Genomic DNA, 21,511 nt, shown 5'->3' with positions numbered 1-21,511 from the left:
CATAGCTCTCCAATTTAGAGAGAAGGATGTTGTGGGGGACCGTGTCAAAGGCTTTGCAGAAGTCCAGATAGATGACGTCTGTTGGTTTTCCCTTGTCCACTGATGCTGTCACACCATCACAGAAAGCCACTAGGTTCGTCAGGCAGGACTTGCCCTTGGTGAAGCCATGCTGGCTATCTCGAATTACCTCCCTGGCCTTCATGTGCCTTAGCATAGCTTCTAGGAGGATCTGTTCCATGGTCTTCCTGGGTACAGAGGTGAGGCTGACAGGTCGGTAGTTCCCAGGGTCTTCCTTTCTACCCTTTTTGAAAATGGGCACAATGTTTCCCTTTTTCCAGTCCCCAGGGACTTCACCTGACTGCCATGACTTTTCAAATAGCATGGAGAGGGGCTTGGCGACTACATCGGCCAATTCCCTAAGGACTCTGGGATGCATCTCATCAGGTCCCATGGACTTATGTGCATTCAGGGCGGGAGGGGTTTTACTGTCCTGGTCCCCCTCATGCTGTCCATCGACTCAGGAGGGGTGAGGAGAGAGGTTACCAGTGAAGACTGAGGCAAAAAAGTGTTGAGTACCTCAGCCTTCTCCTCATCTGCTGTTACGAGTTTGCCGGTCTCACTGATCAGCGGGAGTATGCTTCCTTTAACCATCCTTTTCTGGCTGATATACCTGTAGAAACCCTTCTTATTATTCTTTGCATCCCTAGCCAAGTTTAGCTTCAGCCGCGCCTTGGCCTTCCTGACCCCATTCCTACACAACCGGACTGCATCCCTGTAACTCTTCCCAGGATGCCTGCCCCTGCTTCCACTGCCTGTGCAGTTCCCTCTTCCTCCTTAGTTTGACCAGCATCTCTTGTCTCAACCACGCCGGTCTCTTTCCTTCTTCATCCCCTAGTTAGATTTCATTGCTGAAAGGGGATCTTTGTTATCATATTGAAAACATGACTAGGAAATAGATCTGACTGGAGGACATGCCTGTCACATGGACCTTCACCAGCATCCAGCCCTTTGAAATAACTAAGCCTGTGCAAAGTAAAACAAATCAAAAACATCCCCACATCATATGGCACAGAAATATTATTATATACACTTCAGTGAAGCTAAACCATATTGGGTTTAGAACAGAATTCAAACAGGTATAAAAAGATGGGAAGGGCATACCCTTTGTACAATCTAGAGATCACAAATTTCAGACAGTAGAGAAGATATTTTCAAAAATTGAAAAAAAAAAATAATTAAAAAACCCACCCCCAACTAGTTTCAATGCAGTTGCAAGAGAGCCTTCAATCCAAAAGAAGAGGGACATGAGCAATACATAGGCTACAGTAAGTTACCAGTTACCAATAAGCACCAATTTCTAAAAAGTATTCTTAATTCCTCTCTGCAAACACACAACTGAGATTTCCTTTGCACTTTCTTTTACAGATCACTTTCAGTATTTTGTTTGCTTGCTGTAGCTTCAGTCAAGGACAAAGTAGGACTCCACACCCAAATATGGACAGAGCTTACTCTCCGATTTCAGCACAGTGTTAGGATTTATTTACCAAAACCTATTTTTTAATAAGTTGTCATGAAAATTGGTAGACACTTAGAAAAACAAAAAAAACAACCAACCACTCCAAAAAACTCCCCACACAACTCACCTATATTCCATCGCCTGTGTTTTGCATCATCAAACTGCTGCCTCAAAACTAGGAAATCTATGACATCTGGCATATCATGGTACCTAATTACAACAGAACACACAACTATTAAGCGATAAAACAGCAAAAGCATAAAGTAAAGCACTTACATAAAAAATTAACACTTTGAATTCAACACTTCAAAAGCAAAAGCTGAAGGCACAACAGTAATGGCATCTCTTAACTTTCAACCTCATCCCCCTACCTGCCCACAAGGAAGCCCCTAATTCGAATATAAGCTTGTTTTCCTTACTTCATGGTGAATGATCCTCCAGTTAGTTTACCCGTATCAGGGTCAAGAAAAGCTAGTTTAAGACAGCAGAGAGTAGGCAATCCCACTTCATACTTAATCCCAACTATTTTCATCAGCTCTTGCTCCTGGAATAAAGAAAATGTTATGTACCACCACTGAAGTTAAGATGACCATAATAACTTTCTGAAACATGAAAATATGTGTATACAGAAAAGACCAGATTTCTGCCAGAACATGTTGAAAATCAAGTATCTGAAATTTAGTCTTTCAAAACAAGCTATTATTTCACAATGTAACTTGCTTGAAAAATATTTTGCTATGAAGCGTAACCACCTCATCTGCTCAAGCAGATGCATAAAGTAGTGCAGCTTCAGGTCTCATTTGATTTGACTATTTAAGTTAACTTTTTCCCCTTATCTTAAAATATTAAAGACCACAACCTTAGAAACATCTGTACCAACAATCTTCTTTCAGTAGTTTCCAACCCTTTGTTATTATTATGATACCAAACAAAATGAAAAAGAACTCATACCCGTAATTCCATTTTATGCCATGGTTGTTTCTTGGGATTAATACTATATATTTTGTTCTTCTTAGCCATTACAACATATGCTTCATGACCTTGTCGGAAATAGTAGACCTAGAAGTGAAGTGTGATAGTTATCTAACAGAGACTTTGAAGAATTGAAATGCTAGCATATCACTGCCGTACTTTCTATTTTATCATCAACTTTTTTCCACTTTGTTTTCCTGCAAAAGTCACAGGTCTCGAAAAATTAAGTGGTGGACAATTAAAGCAGGTATCATAGAAACATTTACAGAAAAAGCAGGAAAGATTTAAAACATCATTTTACCTATGAGCAAAATATCCTAAATTACACACACCAGACTAAAACAAAATCAGTAACAAAACCATCCAATTATCATCGCACTACAGAACAATTCAATCGCAGCAACATGAATTCCACTAATCCACTTGGTTGTTCATCACTGTAGGAAATCCCTAAAATGACAGTCAAGTATCACTGAATTCACTATCTGGCTAATCATATCTTTTTCTCAACAAGAAACGTATTCTAGAAAGAAAATTCAGCTGCTTGTTATTGTTCTGCTAAGATTTTGGTGTTTGCTTCCATACCACTGAACAAACAGCCTAACAAAGACATGAGTAAACTGAAAATAGACGTTTCAAGTGCTTATTAGAATTTTTCAAATCCTTCCACTATAACTTTCCATGGTTCAGCCATCCAGAGTCTTATTAGTTTTACTTTGATCCTGTTGTACATGACACCAATGTGGATGAATGTTTTTGTTATAAACCATCACTGTAATGAAGTAGTAAGCTGAAAATGTTAAACATATATTCAAGGAATGTAGCTAAATTTGAAACAGAGGTTCCTCAAATTAATTAGAACAAGTATCTGATAAACAGCTGTATTCCAGATACGATGCATTCCAAATAAAAAAAAAAAAAAAAAAATCCTCTAAAAGTGCCCCAAGCCACAAACATGAGATACTCATCAAGTAGGACGAGGGAACAATAGCCTAAATGTCTAAGAAAAAAAAAAGCAGAGTGAAAAGCCCTCAGTAAGTTTTAAAATACAGCTATACAAATAAACACACTAACATTTGTATTTCCACATTCTTTGCAAAACTGTTGTACAACAGACATTATAAACAAGTGTCTGTCAAACTTCTACATTAACTGAACTGTCTTACATCATATGGCAATTTTTTTTGTTTTAAACTGGAGGAGGACTCTGCATCACAATTTTTCTAAAATCTTGTTTTTCAGAATATTTGACATGCACAATATCCCCACTGGGAAGAGATGCACAGTAGTTACAGAAGGCAGGAAAGCACCAAGAATCTCCCATGCACTGTCCGAATCTAACTGGCGGAAAAAGGAACAGAGGCCACAGAGACAGGTCTAAAATAACACCAATTCAAATTACACTTTCAACATTGTGACAATGGTTCCCTGTACCTTCCAGTGAATCAAAACAAAAAAATCCACTTAGTGGTTCTGGCTACAAACAATTCCTCCTACACTTACTGTTTCTGCTAAACCTCTACCAAAAGTCAAGCCCCTGTTCACAGAAGTGAAACATTTTTATTTTGTAAGTGGCTCTAAGCATTGCATCTTCTGGCAGAAGAACAAATAAGAAAGATATCGGTGGAAAAAAGAATTTATGCCTATTTTCCAGGAAATTGTATTTTTAATCTTGATAAATTCCTACTTCTGCATGTTTGTTTTAGTACCCAGGCAAAACTGTTCTTTATCGTGTTAATGGCAGAATACTCCAACGAATACACACTGTATTTCAACAATCAGACAAGGAAACTGCAGACCCATCCCTCTGTGTTTCCACTGTTCCTCAAGACACATGACAAAGATCTGTATATGGCAGTATTCAGAAAGGGAAAAGGGATGGTACATGCTATTCTTATGCACTGAGTATAACTAAATATAGCACTACTGTTTTTTCTTACTTGTTTGTACAGCTGTAAGAGAACAAATTTGAAATATCTCTCCTCCCAAATCTTGTAAAACATACCCACCATCCACCAAAATGTTCGAAGGCCACATGAGACCTCTTCTCATCACATTTCTCTAATTAAACTGATCTTTTATTTCTGTGAATCTCAAAAGTAACTTTCTAGATGAATAGCTTCTTCTCACATCATAAGCAAATCTGGGGAGGGTAATTATGGGAGACGGAATTTTAGTCAGAGCAGCTTGACTGCAAACGTACTCTATTGGTGCAGCTACTCCTACTTTCTCGGCACATGACAGGAAATTTCCTGTTCACTAACATAAACCATTTTTCAGCAAAAGAATTCAGCCTACTTAGATATTCCTAGTACATAATGCACAAACTATTCAGCAGGTGCCAAACCAAACACACCAGTTTATCTCACTGAACCGATCCAATGTTAAAAGTCTCCTGGGTAATACGGTACAGATAAATCCTTGGCTGCTTCACTGTATCCAGATGGTATTGGGCACCAAATATATTTATTTGGACTTGATCTTTTGAATAGCACAGTCTCCAAAACATGCTTGCTGGAGGGTAATAATACATAAGCATTTTCTCCAGTTGCAACTCTTGACTTCAAATGCTCCTTCCCTCACTCACTCACAATACCGACGTAATTTTTGCATAGCTGTGCTGTGAACTGTGTAAGTGAAGTGATCCAGTAAGAACAAAACTGCTTGCACACACAACCTCTGCTCCCAATTTAGTTGCTAAGGCGGTACCTACAAACTGCTTTAGCTCAAGACCAAAGCTAATCAACTTTGCCACCATGTCCATTATTTCTCCAACTGCATTCTGAAGGTAGGAACTGTACAAGAACTCTGTTTAGTACCTCAGAAACGCTCTGCTGTTGGCCTGAAGAGCCAACAGACTACACATTACAGCATTAGCCAGCTATTTCCTCTTATTTTAACCTGAGGGGATTTTAGGAAACATGCAGATTCTGGTTTTCAAGACTGCCTCCTACCAGACACTACTTATTCATACAATTTACTGTATAATGTTCACATGCGATATATTTCAAAGTAGAAAATTGGTGGGTGTCCTTTTGCTACTGTATTTTGAGACATCTGGGCCATGCTTACAAAGTGTTTACAGTCTAGTTTGTATAAAATACATATATACAAAACTTCTCCTGTGGTTTTCTGTTGTAAGAGACCAGCAGAAGTTTTCTGATAATCAGAAACACAAATTAAAAAGATAGTATCAGAGATTTTCTTCAGAATAAATAGATTTTAAAAAGAAACAACACAAAATATCCACCCTCCCCCCAAAGGTTTGATTCCTGTTTTTTACTTCAAGGCTCAAACTGAAGTTTTCAAAAAAAAAAAAAAAAAATTCTTACCCATTCTTCAGTGTACAAGATGCTCTACAACTAAGGACTAGTTTCACTAGATAAAGCATCTCACACAGCCTGTATACACGTGTCATGTAAGACACTGAACATAATACAAGAAGGAATGTTACTGCAACAGCATGGAATAAAAAAAAAAAGTCAAAGCAACACTGCAGAATATTTTTAAGTATGGGAAAGACTGAAGGATGCAAAAGCAAATTTTAGCCAGATCAAACAATGTTTTGAAGAAAATCCAAAATATTCTGATAATAAATGGTATTAAATATCTGGAAAAAATGCACCAATGAAAATAAAATAAGCAAAGACAAGCTGAAAGAAGCAAGAACACGGAGGAAAAAAAATGCAGTACCTCATCCCCCATCTGTGGCACAAATGGGCACCGACGAGGAACAGTGTCTGTAATCCATGCTGAAGGCAGCCATTCTTCCAGTGTCAAACCATTTTCTGTCAGAACTCCTACAGCCAGCCTCTGCAAAAAAATGCACACAGAAGATTAATATGAATAAACTAACATTTGGGGAAGCCTTGCATTTTGGGAAGTTATTTATTAAAATCAACTGCCATTTCTTAAGTAGATTTTATGTAAAAAGGAAATTATTGCCAGCGTAAAGATAAATCTTACCTAACTGCTTACAGTAACACCAAGACCAAAACCGTTAATAATCTGAAAGACTAAGTAGGTTTTTTAGATTGTTTTGGTGTTGTTGTTTTTTTTCCTTTTAGTTTGTTGGTTTTGGGGTAGTGGTGGTGGGACTCTTCAAAAAAAGACTGAATTTATTAACACTCCAGTAACTATGTTACATGCCCAAAAAGATAAAACTGAAATATGCCATTCTCTTTAACCAAATTCACACCATTGCCTTGGCCCAAATAAGCCACTACAACTATACAGCTGCCTCCAACTAAGGAACCCCGCAAAATGAGAAGGAAGAGACTAACAAGCAAAAACAGAGGTGAAGCATGTGGAAATGACCCGGACTGGGCACATCCATGTTACCTACTGGAGTATTTACTACAATGGGCTGTGTAACTGCCTTTTCAGATTGTATGTCCACATCATTTATTTATAAGTAATGAAGTTTAATGTAGTTGCTGGTCCTAGGTGCACACTGCACGTCTATACCTAATCAGCCAGATAAAGCAGGTTTTTGTACAACCTTCTAAGCAAGGTTGCTTTGAAATTACTAACAGCATCCTGTGCACGTATCGAAAGCAACTTTGGACAGTTGTACAGAAATCCACTCCATATAGCCACTGATGGAAGACCATGCATTCCCGGACTGCAGATGGGATACTCCAAGCATAGCTCCATTGCACAAATTCAAATGTGGTTCCACCAGGATGGGAACTGCTTTGAGTGCACCACTGGAGCACCAGCGTGCACCACAGGAAGAGCCATACACACAATTGAAAACAAACAAAAAAATCATAACAGAACCTCTCCATTGCAATAAATCACTGACATAGAAGCACCTTGTGGATTTCAAGCAGGTCTGCCTTGTGAAAAACTGATGCACGGTGTCAGAGCAAAGTCTGTCTAGCTCATTGGTTAACTATGGGAAGGTAATAAGAAATAGCCTTTAAACAAACAAACAAACAAAAAAAAAATCTTCCCTTGCTGTAACTTCACACATTAATATCAGTTTAAGACCCTCTAGAAGCCAAGCCTCAATTCAGGCCACCACAGCTAACAATCAGGAAGATACTAGTCCCAGTGAATTTGTCTAATCATTTCTGAAACTCTACTAAATCCTATAGCAATTAGTTCCACAACCTGATTATGTGCTCAGGTGGTTTGAGGTTTTTGTTTGATTTCGGTGGGGGTTGAATGAGGAAAGGGCTCCTTTTTGAGCTTCATGTCTGTGTCATTGGGTGTTACATCTCACCATAACAAAGTAAGGAAGGAATTCTGCATTTATTAATTTCTAAACTATTCATCGTTTTAGAAAAGCTTTTTTATTGTATCTCCTCCAAACTCTCTCCCTCCTCAGAGTGAGCCTCTTTGTGCCTGCCTCCTCCCCCCCAATTATTCTGTACCCTTTGATCTTCCTGGGTGCTCCTTTAGTGCCCTTCTTTGGTGCTGTATTATTTTTTAGATTGATTTTAGTGGAGGGGGAATGTACCCACCATTCAAGATCTCAACAGCCCATGCATTAATAGAGAAGAATGACATTCTTTCTCTACTCCTTTCTTACGTCCTAAGATTCTGTGCCTAGTTACAAAGGTGGTCATAACTTCTTTCCTCAACAGAAAGCCCCAATTTTGATTCAGATTCAGGAAACAGGAAGAACTTTCTACCAGTGAGGACTGTGAACTCTCTGCCCAATAAGGAGGTAGAATCTCCACCACAAGAAGCTTCAAAGACAAACATCTTTCAGGAATGACAGGTATAATTTAATCCTACCTGGGGGCAGAGGGAAGATTTTCCGATATTTCTTCCAGCCTAATATTTTCTTGTGATTCAAGAACAGAGCAGGTCATCTTTAAAAATCTGAAATACCTAAGCCTGACATGTTTGTAATCAAAGACCTCCTGCATCTCAATAACTGCAACCAAAAATGGATGCAAGATTCCCAAAACAACCAGTTCAGCTTTAATCTAAGTGGAAATACTAGGCTGTCAGGCAGTCTTGTATTTTATAATAAAAAGCTAAACTACAGCTTTCAACCATTAAACACCCCCACCCATTTATTTTCCTGATCTCATACCTTCCTTCTGGTTTCAGACTGCGTAAATACCAAGATAATATTGACACTACAAACAACAACTGTGTACAATAAACAAAAAGTAGCCTAATCGAAGAATAAAGACTACCACCTAACATCCTGCATGTCTTGCCAAAGAGTCACAGTAAAGCTGATACTATGCCAACCTGCATATTAAAGCAGCTGTTTTGTCAGTCTACCTTCTAATGAGGGCCAAAATACTGAAATAATCGTCTTAAGGAATGCTGAGGACTCCTAATCTTATAAATAAAGGAAATACAGTTATTCTTTATTTAGGTGACACAGTTTCCTTGGGTAATGCAAGAAAAGAAGCTATAAGCTTATGAAACCAGTTAGCATCTACCAGACAGATCACTTCTAGTCTCTGTAAATGAGGAATGAAGAACCTGAGTTTTCTGATCTAACATTTAATTAAAAAGAAACACGTCCCGCCCCCGAAAACCAGAACACACTGGAAAATAACAAAAGTCACTGAAAATTTCCATGTACTGATCTAAAATGGAATGTAATGGTTATATTAGAAAGCAAACAAAACACAGACCACAACAAAACCCTGATCAAGTGAAATTCCCCTTGATGGCAGTGTAGTGGCAAGCATAATGCAAACATCATACATCATGGAATTGACAGAAAAAACCAATGTAATTGTGCAGACCTAAAAGAAACTGCAATGAAGCAGGGAGACAGTCAGTACAGCTGGAAAAATACAGGCACATATGTTATACCAATACTCAAAACATCCACAGAAAGGAAGTTTCTGGTCTGAGAAAAGATGGTGTTAAGGACATTAGAAGTATTCCTTAAGTGAAATGAACCATATTTATAAAGTGTATAAACACAGCAATCTGTATCATTTGACTTACTAGAGTCAGTAGTTCTCATTTATTACTAGTAAAAGTCATGATATGTTTTCAAAGTAGACAATATTAATATGTACACATAATTGAACCACTCATTAAATTCTTTCTAAGACTGTAGGAGCGAGCAACCTGTAATATACAAAGAACATCTAACCTTTTGTTTTCTCTCTTTGGGTTTCCTCTTCTTTGGTGATGTTGATGGTCCATCTTTCTCCTCAATCCCTTTTTTCCTTTCCTTTTTAATTTGCTTCTTTTGTTTTTCAGGTCCTTCTTCATCCTCTGAACTACTTCCTGCTTTCTTTGTTTTAATTTTAGGAATTTTCTTTGGCGGTTGCAAATTGATTCCTGCATCTGCTGTCCAGTCAGAATAATCACTAGAATAGTCACTACATATGATATGCCAAAGAAAAAAAAGACATTAAAAAAAAAGTTAAAAAATAATTCAGAGTACATTGGATTACAGAATGCAACCCAATACAAGATTATAGTTAACAGTCTAGATAATAACAGTATTTTAATAGTTAAAACCAGTGCCTAAGCCCCTATATTCTATCTACAATTTAAATGTAGCAAACCAAAAGCCTTGAGATCATTCAATCTTATAATAAGCTTAACTCCTAGCATCACTAGAAGTGAATCCACTGTTCACTTGCTCAATTCAAGATGACACATGTTAAAAGTCTGGATATTTTTCTCAGGACTTCTGGTTTTGAATAGCTTCGAACAAAAATTTAACCAAAAAAATCTGCTAAAGAAGAAACAAAGGATGAGTTGAAGCCACCTTAATCTTTGCGCTCTAATGGCAAACCAAGGGTTAGCAGAGGCAGTCACAAAGCTCAGACTGACAATCATAGGGAACTGCTACCACATGCCTGAAGTATGTGTGTGCCTCCAAAGAATAAGTCTCCTGCAAAACCAGTCAGAAACAATTCTTCTGGAAAACAAGGATGAAACCTTCCCTAAATTTTAGTTAGTAATATAGCCCACTATGTTATTTTTTGTCTTTTCTTTTAGTTTTAGTTATTACTAATTAGCTGCTTACAAAAAGGATTATTTAAAATTTATCAGCAGGACTTTTCTCTGTAAGGCATACTGTCACTTACCTAGAACTGCCATCACTGTGCCATGCTCTTTCGTCATCTTCTGATGTTCCACCACTGGCAACAACTACTTCTCCTTCCTAAAAAGGCAGGAGGGAAAAAGAAAGCATTTTCTTTGTAACTCAAAAAAATTATAATCCATGACAATACGACTAATATTCTTCTAGGATTTATATGTGTTATAAACTTACAGCATTATAAAAGCTCTGTGTTGTTAAAAAGGCATTTTAGTTTGCAGACAATTAGTTTACTTTTTAACGGGCTTAATTAAGTGAACTAAGAACATATCTATGCTTGGACAGATGCACAGTGTAGAGCAACGTTTTTTTTTTAACATACAGTCAGTGGAGACATGAGTGCTTCTCAATCTCCATTTAAAAAGGTTAGCTTACCTTTTGGAAAGTTACTTCCAGCCCTTTTCAATGTAGTATTTCTACATCTTTACAATTAATATAAAAAAAAGCCCTAGTACGAACCTTATAAACTCATTACTCTTTTCTCCACTGCAGCTGCAGAAGCACAGAATGGTTGAGGCTAGAAGGGACCTCTGGAGGTCATACTGTCCAATCTCCTTGTTCAAGCAGGGCCACCTGGAGCCAGTGACCATATCGATAGGCCAAATGGGCCATACTGATTAGACTCAAATATAGGGATGATTTAACATTGTACACACATATTTTACAACATGCCATTACAAATGAGCATTTCTCCCTCTTGTCAGTTGCTGTTTAGTCAAAACTAAACTAATACAATACCATGTGAAAACCTAATTCAGTATCAATTTTTAAAAGCAGTGGGGAAAAAAAGCACAATGAAAAACATAACCTGAATTTCCACTAGAAACAATGTTTTATTAGCTGAAGCAAGAGCTTAATGAGTAGAAATGGAATATAGAAGATTGCCTCATGAATAAAGATCTTACGTCTGAGGAACTGTGTCCATTTTCTAACTCTTCAGCAGGCCTTGCAGTTTCTTCTACTGCATATCTTGTACGGTAGTTGTGCTGATTAGCTTGTTGTTTTCTTGAGTCACTAGTGTCTAGTAAGTGGTCATGAGAATGATTCTGTGAAGACACAAAAGTCAAAATACATAATTTTTGAGAACACCTTTTATAAATACATAGCATTTTCTTTAATAATAGTATTCCAGGAAACAACTTCTGCAGTAGCAAAAAGCTGCAATTTCCAACATGACAAAATTCAAAACAGGACACAAGTCCAAAACTGAAGACCAGCTGAAGAAAACGTTCCACGTGCATAGCTGAATATAAGCACCAGGCACTTCAGTATATTCTGGGAATAATTAAAACTTCTTCCCAGATATAATAGACAACTCTTGTCTTGAATTATTAAAACTCTTCATTCTCTACAAGGTACATATCAGTTAACTACTGATAGGCCTCTAAGAGCTTCTAACGGCTCAAAATTACACTAAAAATGGCCATCAGAGAAAAGGGGACTCTTACAGAGAACTCCCGAATGTGTTATTTTGCAACTGAGGAGACATCTATTAGATGAGAGACTGTTACAGTAATACATCCCTTAGTATACAGAGATGACTGCTACCAAGTAAAGGCCTTTAAATGGTAAGATGATGCATGGAAGAGTTCAAATCAATGAGTCAGTTGGAAGGAATCCGAGTTCTTACGAAGCTTAGAAGAATGAAATAAGGCTGTAATTAAGAAACACTTCACGCTCCAGCATAAAGAGATTTTGTTCCTCCTGTAGAATATACATTATGCAAACACTTGCTCTCAACTTGAAGTGTAATCTTGTATTAGTCCCCAACCCCTGGCAAAAAAAATAATCAAGAGCTACGATCTCATTTCAGGAGTTTCGTGCTAATTTTTTTGGCACACATATTTGAACTTCAGCCTAGGTCAGACCCAATGAAAACATTTTCTGAACACATTCCTAGATGCCACAAAAGGAGGTACACTTCCCCAATGCTCTCGTTCTTCCATAAAGGAAACCTCAGATATCTAATCTACTAGGTACTGATACGGTTGAAAAAAACCAGTCCCAGAGATAAAGCAAGCAGAACTGGAGCAAATCACAGAAAGGTATTATTATCAGAGCCTTCTAGTAGGGCAGACTGTTTGTACCTATTCCTCTCAGACTTTTTCTTTTGCAGGAAACAGAAGATCTTTCCTGTCATGTATGATGAAAGTTGGTTCATGAGGTTGAATTTTCTCATTGACGAAAACACTTTTTGGTGAAAACTGTAGTAAAAATTGGCTCAGCAGCAGTAGCTAAGATTTGGGTTTCCTTAGGCACAACAGTTCTCCTTGAAATGCATAGCTCTGGTAGCTAGAGTTTTTCTCCTACCCTCCCAGTTAGAAGATACACACCTTTTTCAGGCATGACTGCAACAGTTCAGTAGGGTAGGCCAGCACGCCAATCTGTACAATTGTGTTACAGTATCCACCAAAGCATATATACGACCAACAGGAAACTCCTCTATGCTCTATTCAGTGAGCACTGTGCTTCTAATTTTCAGTCCAGTGAATCAAGTTGGGGAAGCTACCACTGACAGTGCATCTACCAGAGACACTTCTAATGGGACTGCACAGCAATCAGCATTTTAACATTGCCCAAGACTTTTGAGACCTGCGGCATTCATTCTTCTGAATTCAAACTGGCAGCACATACTAGATCGCCTCAAGCTGCTCTGACCTGACCCAGAACAGCTCCGAGGCAGCCCTAAGACCAGTGGCCGAGCCCATCAGCCAGCCTTCTGTCCCTCAGCCTTCTGTCGCTGCTCACTTCTTGTCAAGCTCTCAAGATTTACAGCCGAAGCAGAGGTCATAGAAGCCAGCATTACAGCAACTTGCTTCTGCTACTGAACTGCAACTTTTTTTTTTTTTTATAAAGCCCATCTGGCTCTTAGCATCACGAAACATGGTATGAGCAAGCATGGACAAGAAAAAATGGAATTGCATAAGCCCAGTGAAACAAATTGGGCAAGTATCCTTTACAATAATGAGGACAAATTTTGAAGAAGCTACATTACAGCCCAATTGTAATGCTCACGTTTTCACTCTAGAAACAAAGAGTCCTAAAAATTTACATCCTCATTTCTATTAAGAGGTGACATTTCTGAAATGGTTATTATAAATATAGCTTTTCCCTACTTAGACTAGAACTATGGATGCTTGGAAAACTGAAGCGCTTTACATTACTCTTTGGTTTTGGAAAGAGTTCTCTTTTGACAATTCAAAGCTTGAGGGGGGGAAAAACCCCACCCCCCACCCCAAAACATTCCTTCATGGAAGCAAGTAACATCACTGTACAAATATTTTGTCACTGTGATGCCAAAGGATAACAAACTGCTTTGGGAAATGTTATGCTGAAAAAGATCAACTTGTCAAGTAGCCTACATAACTGTTTTCATTCTTGGCTAGATATACTATTTAAATTCTTCAACACAACATTTATCTCTCAACTTAAATTTGTCCCTACTGAATTTCAGATCTTATTTTTCTGGAGAGGGATACTTTTGCATTATTGAGGTCACAAATACATACCTTTGTCCAAGTTTAACATTCTTCAAAGACTGTGACTTCTCCCCAGATGATAAATGCAACAAATCCCCCAAGCTGCTGGTGCACAAAGCTGTTTTTATTTCACAGAATGGCTGAGGTTGGAAGGGACCTCTGGGAGTCATCTCCCCCCCACCCCAAAACATTCCTTCATGGAAGCAAGTAACATCACTGTATAAATATTGTGGCACTGTGATGCCAAAGGATAACAAACTGCTTTGGGAAATGTTATGCTGAAAAAGATCAACTTGTCAAGTAGCCTACATAACTGTTTTCATTCTTGGCTAGATATACTATTTAAATTCTTCAACACAACATTTATCTCTCAACTTAAATTTGTCCCTACTGAATTTCAGATCTTATTTTTCTGGAGAGGGATACTTTTGCATTATTGAGGTCACAAATACATACCTTTGTCCAAGTTTAACATTCTTCAAAGACTGTGACTTCTCCCCAGATGATAAATGCAACAAATCCCCCAAGCTGCTGGTGCACAAAGCTGTTTTTATTTCACAGAATGGCTGAGGTTGGAAGGGACCTCTGGGAGTCATCTTGTCCAACCCCACTGCTCAAGCAGGGCCACCTACAGCCAGTTTCCCTGGACCACATCCAGACAGCTTCTGAGTATCTTCAAAGGTTAGACACTCCACAGCCTCTCTGAGCAGCCAGCACCAGCGCTCCGTCACCCTCACAGTGAAGTGCTTCCTTACATTCAGGCAAAGCCTCCTTTGTTTCAGCAGTTTGTACCCAGGGCCTCCTGGCCTGTCATTTTCTCTTTAGCTAAAGACCACCCTTCCATATTCTCCACAAGTCTGGATCAGTGCTTGTAATTACTTAGGTTTTACTCTAACCACATGACATACATGCAAGAAATTAGTGGGAACGGTTCCAAAAGCAGTGAAGACACTAAGCACTAAGAGCTAGCCTCTCGGGTTTTAGATTATTTTCCTCTTAACATCTTACTGATTTACCTGAAAGCAGCGTTTAAATAACACGTAAGTGGAAAAATTACTACTTCTGAGGAGCACAACTAAGCTACCTTCAGCTTCCTTCTCCCCACTGCTTTCTGGTGGTTTACAATACAGTCGTTTACACTTGTCACAACAGAGGCCTATGCTTACTTTTGTCTATCCATAACAATACCCAATCTTAATCCTTTGAAATTTCTGCTTATAATTTCCACTTAATAGTAATTAGAAATATTTCCATTTTTGTAGTTTTTACTAGGACACACACCACATCAACCCTGTAGCGCACAGAAATTTCACGCTGTTTAATATTTATTAAAATGCTCTGTAATCTCAGTAGTTTAATAAATAATACTTTAATTACTTGGACTGGGAGCATTTACCTAAGCATGTTATTTATCTTGTTTCTCATCTTTGGTACGCTCTGGAAAAAAGAAATTATTTGAAATAGAGTTCCACTTTGAAAATGCAGAAATTCCAATGCCACATTCTACCCTCTCTCATTAATGTTTTTTGTAAACCCTATTCTTCACCAATGGAAGTCAAACTGAGTTCTCTACTCGACATGCAGATCAGCGATACTAAATACTATTCAGGTCAAAACACCCAAGCTTTTAGGTTCTCCCACACAACTCCATTAGTCCCTCAAGCAATCATGTACAAATGCTTCTCAGTATGACCTGTGTCAAAGAAATGTGGGGTTTCCAACTTTAAATATCAAAATACTTATGTGACTTCCATCTAAGCTGCAGACGGTTAAGGAAGAAAGACTGAGCCATAATTATGTACTACTTTTAACACACTCTATAATGACCCTGGACTAAAAATTAGTAATAGAACTTTGGAATCTCCTCAAAAAGTAATTACAGCTGCTCTGTGTTCTTCCTTACTGACCTACACTTTAGCTTGCAATCCGAAATGCTAACATTTGTTCCTGCCCTCCTTTTCATTTTACTTCTGTATTTTCGAACTCCTTTCAGTAAGGAGAAAACAGAAGACAGTATTATTTTATTATTATTATTATATGATCAGAACTGATAATTGCCAAAGTTTATATAAAAATTAGTGTTTCCTACTGGTATGAATACAACTGAACTTGCATATGAAAACCAGTGGTTTAATAAAAGCCCTGTTTACTCTGTTCTCAGACCAGCTGACAGTACTGTAGAATGACACACTTTCCAGAATTTTTGACACTGTAATTCTTAGGTCTATAGATTTACTAGAAGATTATGTTTTGCCCTGTATTTTTTGTTGGAGGTGCTCTCCATCTCCTCTAGATCATAAACTCTCTCATTAAACCCCTAAGAATTCAGTATGCAACACGAAGGGACTGTAGTCTCGCAACACTACTGTAATATAAATTACAAGCTAACAGTATCAAAACCTACTGCATGCACTCAAAGAAAAGGAATATTTACACAGTACTCTCCAATTCTATCTTCAACCTAACACAGCTTGCATTTAAAGCCACACAACCACTGTAAAGAACAGCAACAGAAGAGCTGCTATAATTAAGTTACTAATTTCTATTTAAAAAAACCCTAATAATACCACACAACAGTTTTTGGTGTGCAGTCAGTCTTGCTTCTCTTCCCAGGTATTTATTTGATTTTATTATGGGTACTACAGATGATGACCATTCCAAATTCACCATTCCTTTGTTCAGTCACTACAGAGCAAAAGCATTGCTCACGCTAACCCTAGGCAACAATGAAAACTGCTAAAATCTGAGCATTTTATTTAGTTGGGAGACTCACTCACTTAGGATCAAGCATCCCTTCTCTTCTTGCAAATTTCCTTACTTAAAGCCTGTTTGATACCTACTCATTTCTGAATCCCTCTGAAATTTATCTCAAGGGATTTGAATTAATGCACTGCTCAACAACCAGAGTCCTCCAAAGAGAGACATATTTAATGTAGAATAAACTATGGAAGAATATGAGTTTTTTGTCCCAAGATGCCATAAAGAAGTATCCTATAGGATTTAAGAATGATTTATTTAAACGTTCTGAATCTGTTACTGCATTCAGCAGTAATTTCTATATGGGAAATTTACTGGCATACTCAAGTGCAGAGACCATGACTGTCTGCTTTTTGCTGCATTTCCTCAGAAGGAAGGTAGGAAGTGACTAAAGGATTTACAAAGTTCTCTCTCCCTCACATTCTGGGCATCAGAATCCAGATCACAGACCCTCCAGGGACTGAGATAAATGAGGTACACACTCTTCTCTGGGTCAATGTATGAAACTGAAGAAAGGTTTTCCTAAGCTAGCTTTTGCTCTTTTGAAAGATTTTAAGGGCATAAATATCCACAATGAAAATATGGGGTTCAAAAGGATCCAAGTCCTACCTTTCAAGTTTGGAGACTAAAAAAATGTCTCCTCTGAGAAAATATTTTCAAAACCATCCACATTAAGTTTCTTTGTTTCAAAGATGTAATAAAAGTAATTGCTGAAACCAAGATGCTGGACCAACTAGCCTACTCTGCTATTTTTATGTCCTAGTGATATTTTAGGAAAACTGTAACCCAGTTAGAAATTTAAGGGTAAGTTGGTAGGAATTCATGTTATCAGGAAGGATCTTTTGGCTAGGTTGTAGCTGAAGAAAAGGAAAAAAACCCAAACCCTTGAGCAGTTAAATTGTTTAATTAAACTAAAAGAAAGTCTGTAATTCAGCACCAAAATACATCCCTCAAGACAAGAAGTTACTTTGTTAAAATCTGAATTTGTGAGGCCCATTTTCTACTATTCCTGAGAGAAAAAATAGAAGTTACCAAGATTTCTGATGTCCTGGTATTTCATTAATGAGCCCTGTCATGGCCACCTCCCAAACCATAAGTGGAAAAGAGCTTCTTCCCTTTCTGTACAAAAACCTGAGATAACACTGAAAAAAATACTTGTTCGCTTAATCTCAGGCAAACACGTTTAATGTTGGTGACTGCAGCAGTGACATTAGTATGTCATGACCATTTCTTAAGATAGCAATGCACACAATTTTAAGACAAGGAAGAAATTCAAGAAAAATTTAAGAAATTTAATAAAAGAAACTTAAAATTATTAGGGGACTGTTTGGGGGTGGGAGATGGTTTATCTCACTTCTTTGAAAGCTTTACTTTGGTTGAATATCAAAAAGCAGCAGAACTGAACTCTCAAATTCAGTATCAAGTAGAAACTTGCCCATCTCAAATTTACTCTTTCTACTGCATACAAAATTAATTAATCATAAAATTAATTAATAATTATTAAAAAAATACAGAAGCACTACTAAGCATCTGAAATTTCCTTATTTTCAGATTGCTTTCAATCTCGGTCCCTTCCTCCCCAAGAAAGTGAATAATAAACAGCACAGGCATTACGTATGCTATTCTGACAAAGTTAAGAGCTGCACTTTGTCTTTTGTATACTTGTTCTTAATGTTTCATTTCTTCAGCTTTCCACCTTGAACCCCTTAAGTGATTCTTACTTTTAAATGGACAGTTTGCAGGCATTCTTGAAAGCCTGTATTTTAGTAAGCTTTTGATTAAGGGTGAAACAGTCTCATCTAGAATAAGCATACTACAAAAACATGGGTTCTCCTTTACAGTTGCTTAAAATTTATTTCCCTTATTAGAAAATGTATTTGGTTACTTAGCTAGAACAGCACAGATAAGCATGAGATCACAGAATCATCTAGGTTGAAAAATACCATTAAGATCATAGAATCATAGAATCACTTTGGTTGGAAAAGACCTTTGAGATCATCGAGTCCAACCTTTAACCTAACCCTGCCATCCCACCACTAAACCATGTCCCTAAGCACCTCATCTATCCTTCTTTTAAATACCTCCAGGGATGAGGACTCTACCACCTCCTTGGGCAGCCCATTCCAGAGCCTGACAACCCTTTCGGTGAAGAAGTTTTTCCTAATGTCTAGCCTAAACCTGCCCTGGCACAGCTTCAAACCATTCCCCCTCATCAAGTCCAATTGTTAACCTAGCATTGCCAAGTCCACAACTAAACCATGTCCCTAAGCAACTTGTCTACCCGTCTTTTTAAAACCCTCCAGGGATGAGGACTCAACCACTTCCCTGGGCAGCCTGGTTCAATGCCTGACAACCCTTTCGGTGAAGGAAGTTTTCCTAATATCCAACCTAAACCTCCCCTGGTGCAACCTGAGGCCGTTTCCTGTCGTCCTATTGCTTGTTACTTGGGAGAAGGCACTGACATCCACCTCTCTACAACCTCTTTTGAGATAGTCATAGAGAGTAATAAGGTCTCCCCTCAGCCTCCTTTTCTCCAGACTAAACAACCCCAGTTCCCTCAGCCACTTCTCGTAAGACTTGAGAGCCCTCACCAGCTTCACTGCCCTTCTCTGAACATGCTCCAGTGCCTCAATGCCCTTCTTATAGTGAGGGGCCCAAAACTGAACACAGTATTTGAGCTATGGCCTCACCAGTGCCAAGTACAGGGAGATGATTACTTCCCTACTCCTGCTGGCCACACTATTCCTGATACAAGCCAGGATGCTATTGGCCCTCTTGACCACTTGGGCACATTGCTGGCTCATATTCCACCAATAGCCCCAGGTCCTGTTCTGCTGGGCAGCTTTCCAGCCACTCTTCCCCAAGCCTGTAGCATTACATGGGGTTGTTGTGACCCAAGGGCAGGACCCAGCCCTGAGCCTTGTTGAATCTCATACAATTGGCCCCAGTGCATTGATCCAGCCTGTCCAGATCCCTCTATAGAGCCTTTCTATCCTCAAGCAGATCAACACTCCTGCACAACTTGGTGTCATCTGCAAACTTACTGAGGGTGCACTTGATCCCTTTGCCCAGATCATTAATAAAGATATTAAACAGGAGTGACCTCAATACTGAGCCCTGGGGAACATCACTTGTGGCCGGCCACCAACTGGATTGAACTCCATTCACCACAACTCTTTGGGTCCAGCCAGCGTTTCACCCAGCAAAGGCTGTGCCTGTGCAGGCCATGCACAGCCAGTTTCTCCAGGAGAACGCTGTAAGAAATGGTGTCAAAGGCTTCACTAACGCCTAGGTAGACAAAATCCACAGCCTTTCCCTCACCCACTAAGTGGGTCACCTTGTCATAGAAGGAGATCAGGTTAGTCAAGCAGGACCTGCCTTTCAGAAACCCATGCTGACTGGGCCTGATGACCTGGTTGTCCTGCACATGCTGCGTGGTGGCACTCAAGATGATCTGCTCCATAACCTTCCCTGGCACCAAGGTCAGACTCAGACTAACAGGCCTGTAGTTCCCCAGATCCTCCTTCCGCCCCTTCTTGTAGACAGGCGTCACATTTGCTAACCTCCAGTCAACTGGGACCTCCCTGGTTAGCCAGGACTGCTGATAAATGATGGAGAGTGGCTTGGTGAGCACTTCCACCAGCTCCCTCAGCACCCTTGGGTGGACCCCATCTGGCCCCATAGACTTGTATGTGTCTAAGTGGTGTAGCAGGTCACTAACCATTTCCCCTTGGATTAAGGGGGTTTCATTCTGGTCCCTGTTCCTGTCTTGTCTTCCAGCACAGGGGGCTGGGTACCTGGAAAACAACTGGTCTGACTATTAAAGACTGAGGCAAAGGAGGCATTAAGTACCTCAGCCTTTTCCTCATCCTTTGTCACTATGTTTCCCCCCATCCAATAAAGGATGGAGATTTTCCTTAGCCCTCCCTTTGTTGCTAATGTATTTCTAGAAGCATTTTTTATTGTCTTTTATGGCAGTAGCCAGATTAAGTTCCAGTTGGACTTTGGCCCTTCTACGATGCATAGATAAAACTAATTTCTAACAAACAAGACATAAAATGATTTTTGTAAATATAGAATAGACTTCCTTCACATTTTCCTAATAGCATAAAGGCATGAGATCAAATTTTTTTGCAAGTTATACAAAACATTGAGTCAGTTACGACAATTTCATTTTTAATACAAACCTTTTCCTTCTATTTCATCTGTCCTGTTTTCCTATTTTCTGAAAAAATGCACTCCAGCACTAGCAAAAAGCATGACTTAGAAATATCCCATACAAAACTGCAATACAATTATTAGGGTACCATGAGAGAAAATACCCAATTATATATTTGGAAACGTATTTAAATGTGTTAAGGTTAACAAGTAGTGACTTGCGTTTTAATTGAACCTTTCCACAGAACAGTATGTCAAACAGTAGACAACCGAGGCAGGATGTATTGATTAATAGTGACAGACTCCCTACAGCAAATCATGTCCCTCATACTGGATTCGCAGGGCTTCTTGCTTAGGGGGTTCTAAAAGCAATCCCTGTTGTTTTACTCAGAACACAGTGAAACATCAGTAGAGACATGATTCCTCATTCTAGAGAGGTAAACAAATTCCTGTACCCCTGTTTAAATTTTAAATTTAAAACTGAGAAGAGGAATGTAAATTTATGTGGCCTAACACATGGAGTTAAATTCTATGCTTCTTACTGCAATAAGGTACTATTTACCTTAGGGAAAGTAGGTATTT

General features: G+C 38.7%; 1 protein-coding gene across 1 annotated transcript in view; it reads right to left on the bottom strand.

The window, feature by feature from the left end:
- LOC104132761 (pleckstrin homology domain interacting protein) overlaps positions 1–21,511 on the bottom strand; it is a 116,653-nt gene that overhangs the window by 27,407 nt on the left and 67,735 nt on the right. Inside the window, exons 18-25 of the mRNA XM_035901497.1 lie at positions 21,492–21,509; positions 11,441–11,581; positions 10,522–10,598; positions 9,573–9,804; positions 6,182–6,301; positions 2,468–2,575; positions 1,936–2,060; positions 1,644–1,726 (exon numbers count right to left, since the gene is read on the bottom strand). Coding sequence (XP_035757390.1) covers positions 1,644–1,726; positions 1,936–2,060; positions 2,468–2,575; positions 6,182–6,301; positions 9,573–9,804; positions 10,522–10,598; positions 11,441–11,581; positions 21,492–21,509 — 904 coding nt within the window. The remainder of the gene's footprint in view (positions 1–1,643; positions 1,727–1,935; positions 2,061–2,467; positions 2,576–6,181; positions 6,302–9,572; positions 9,805–10,521; positions 10,599–11,440; positions 11,582–21,491; positions 21,510–21,511) is intronic.

The sequence above is a fragment of the Egretta garzetta genome, unplaced genomic scaffold, assembly GCF_000687185.1.
Source record: "Egretta garzetta isolate BGI_Z169 unplaced genomic scaffold, ASM68718v1 scaffold9, whole genome shotgun sequence".
In the NCBI taxonomy this organism is placed as follows: domain Eukaryota; kingdom Metazoa; phylum Chordata; class Aves; order Pelecaniformes; family Ardeidae; genus Egretta; species Egretta garzetta.
Note: the sequence above shows the minus strand (reverse complement) of the source record. Positions and strands in the feature narration are given on the sequence as shown.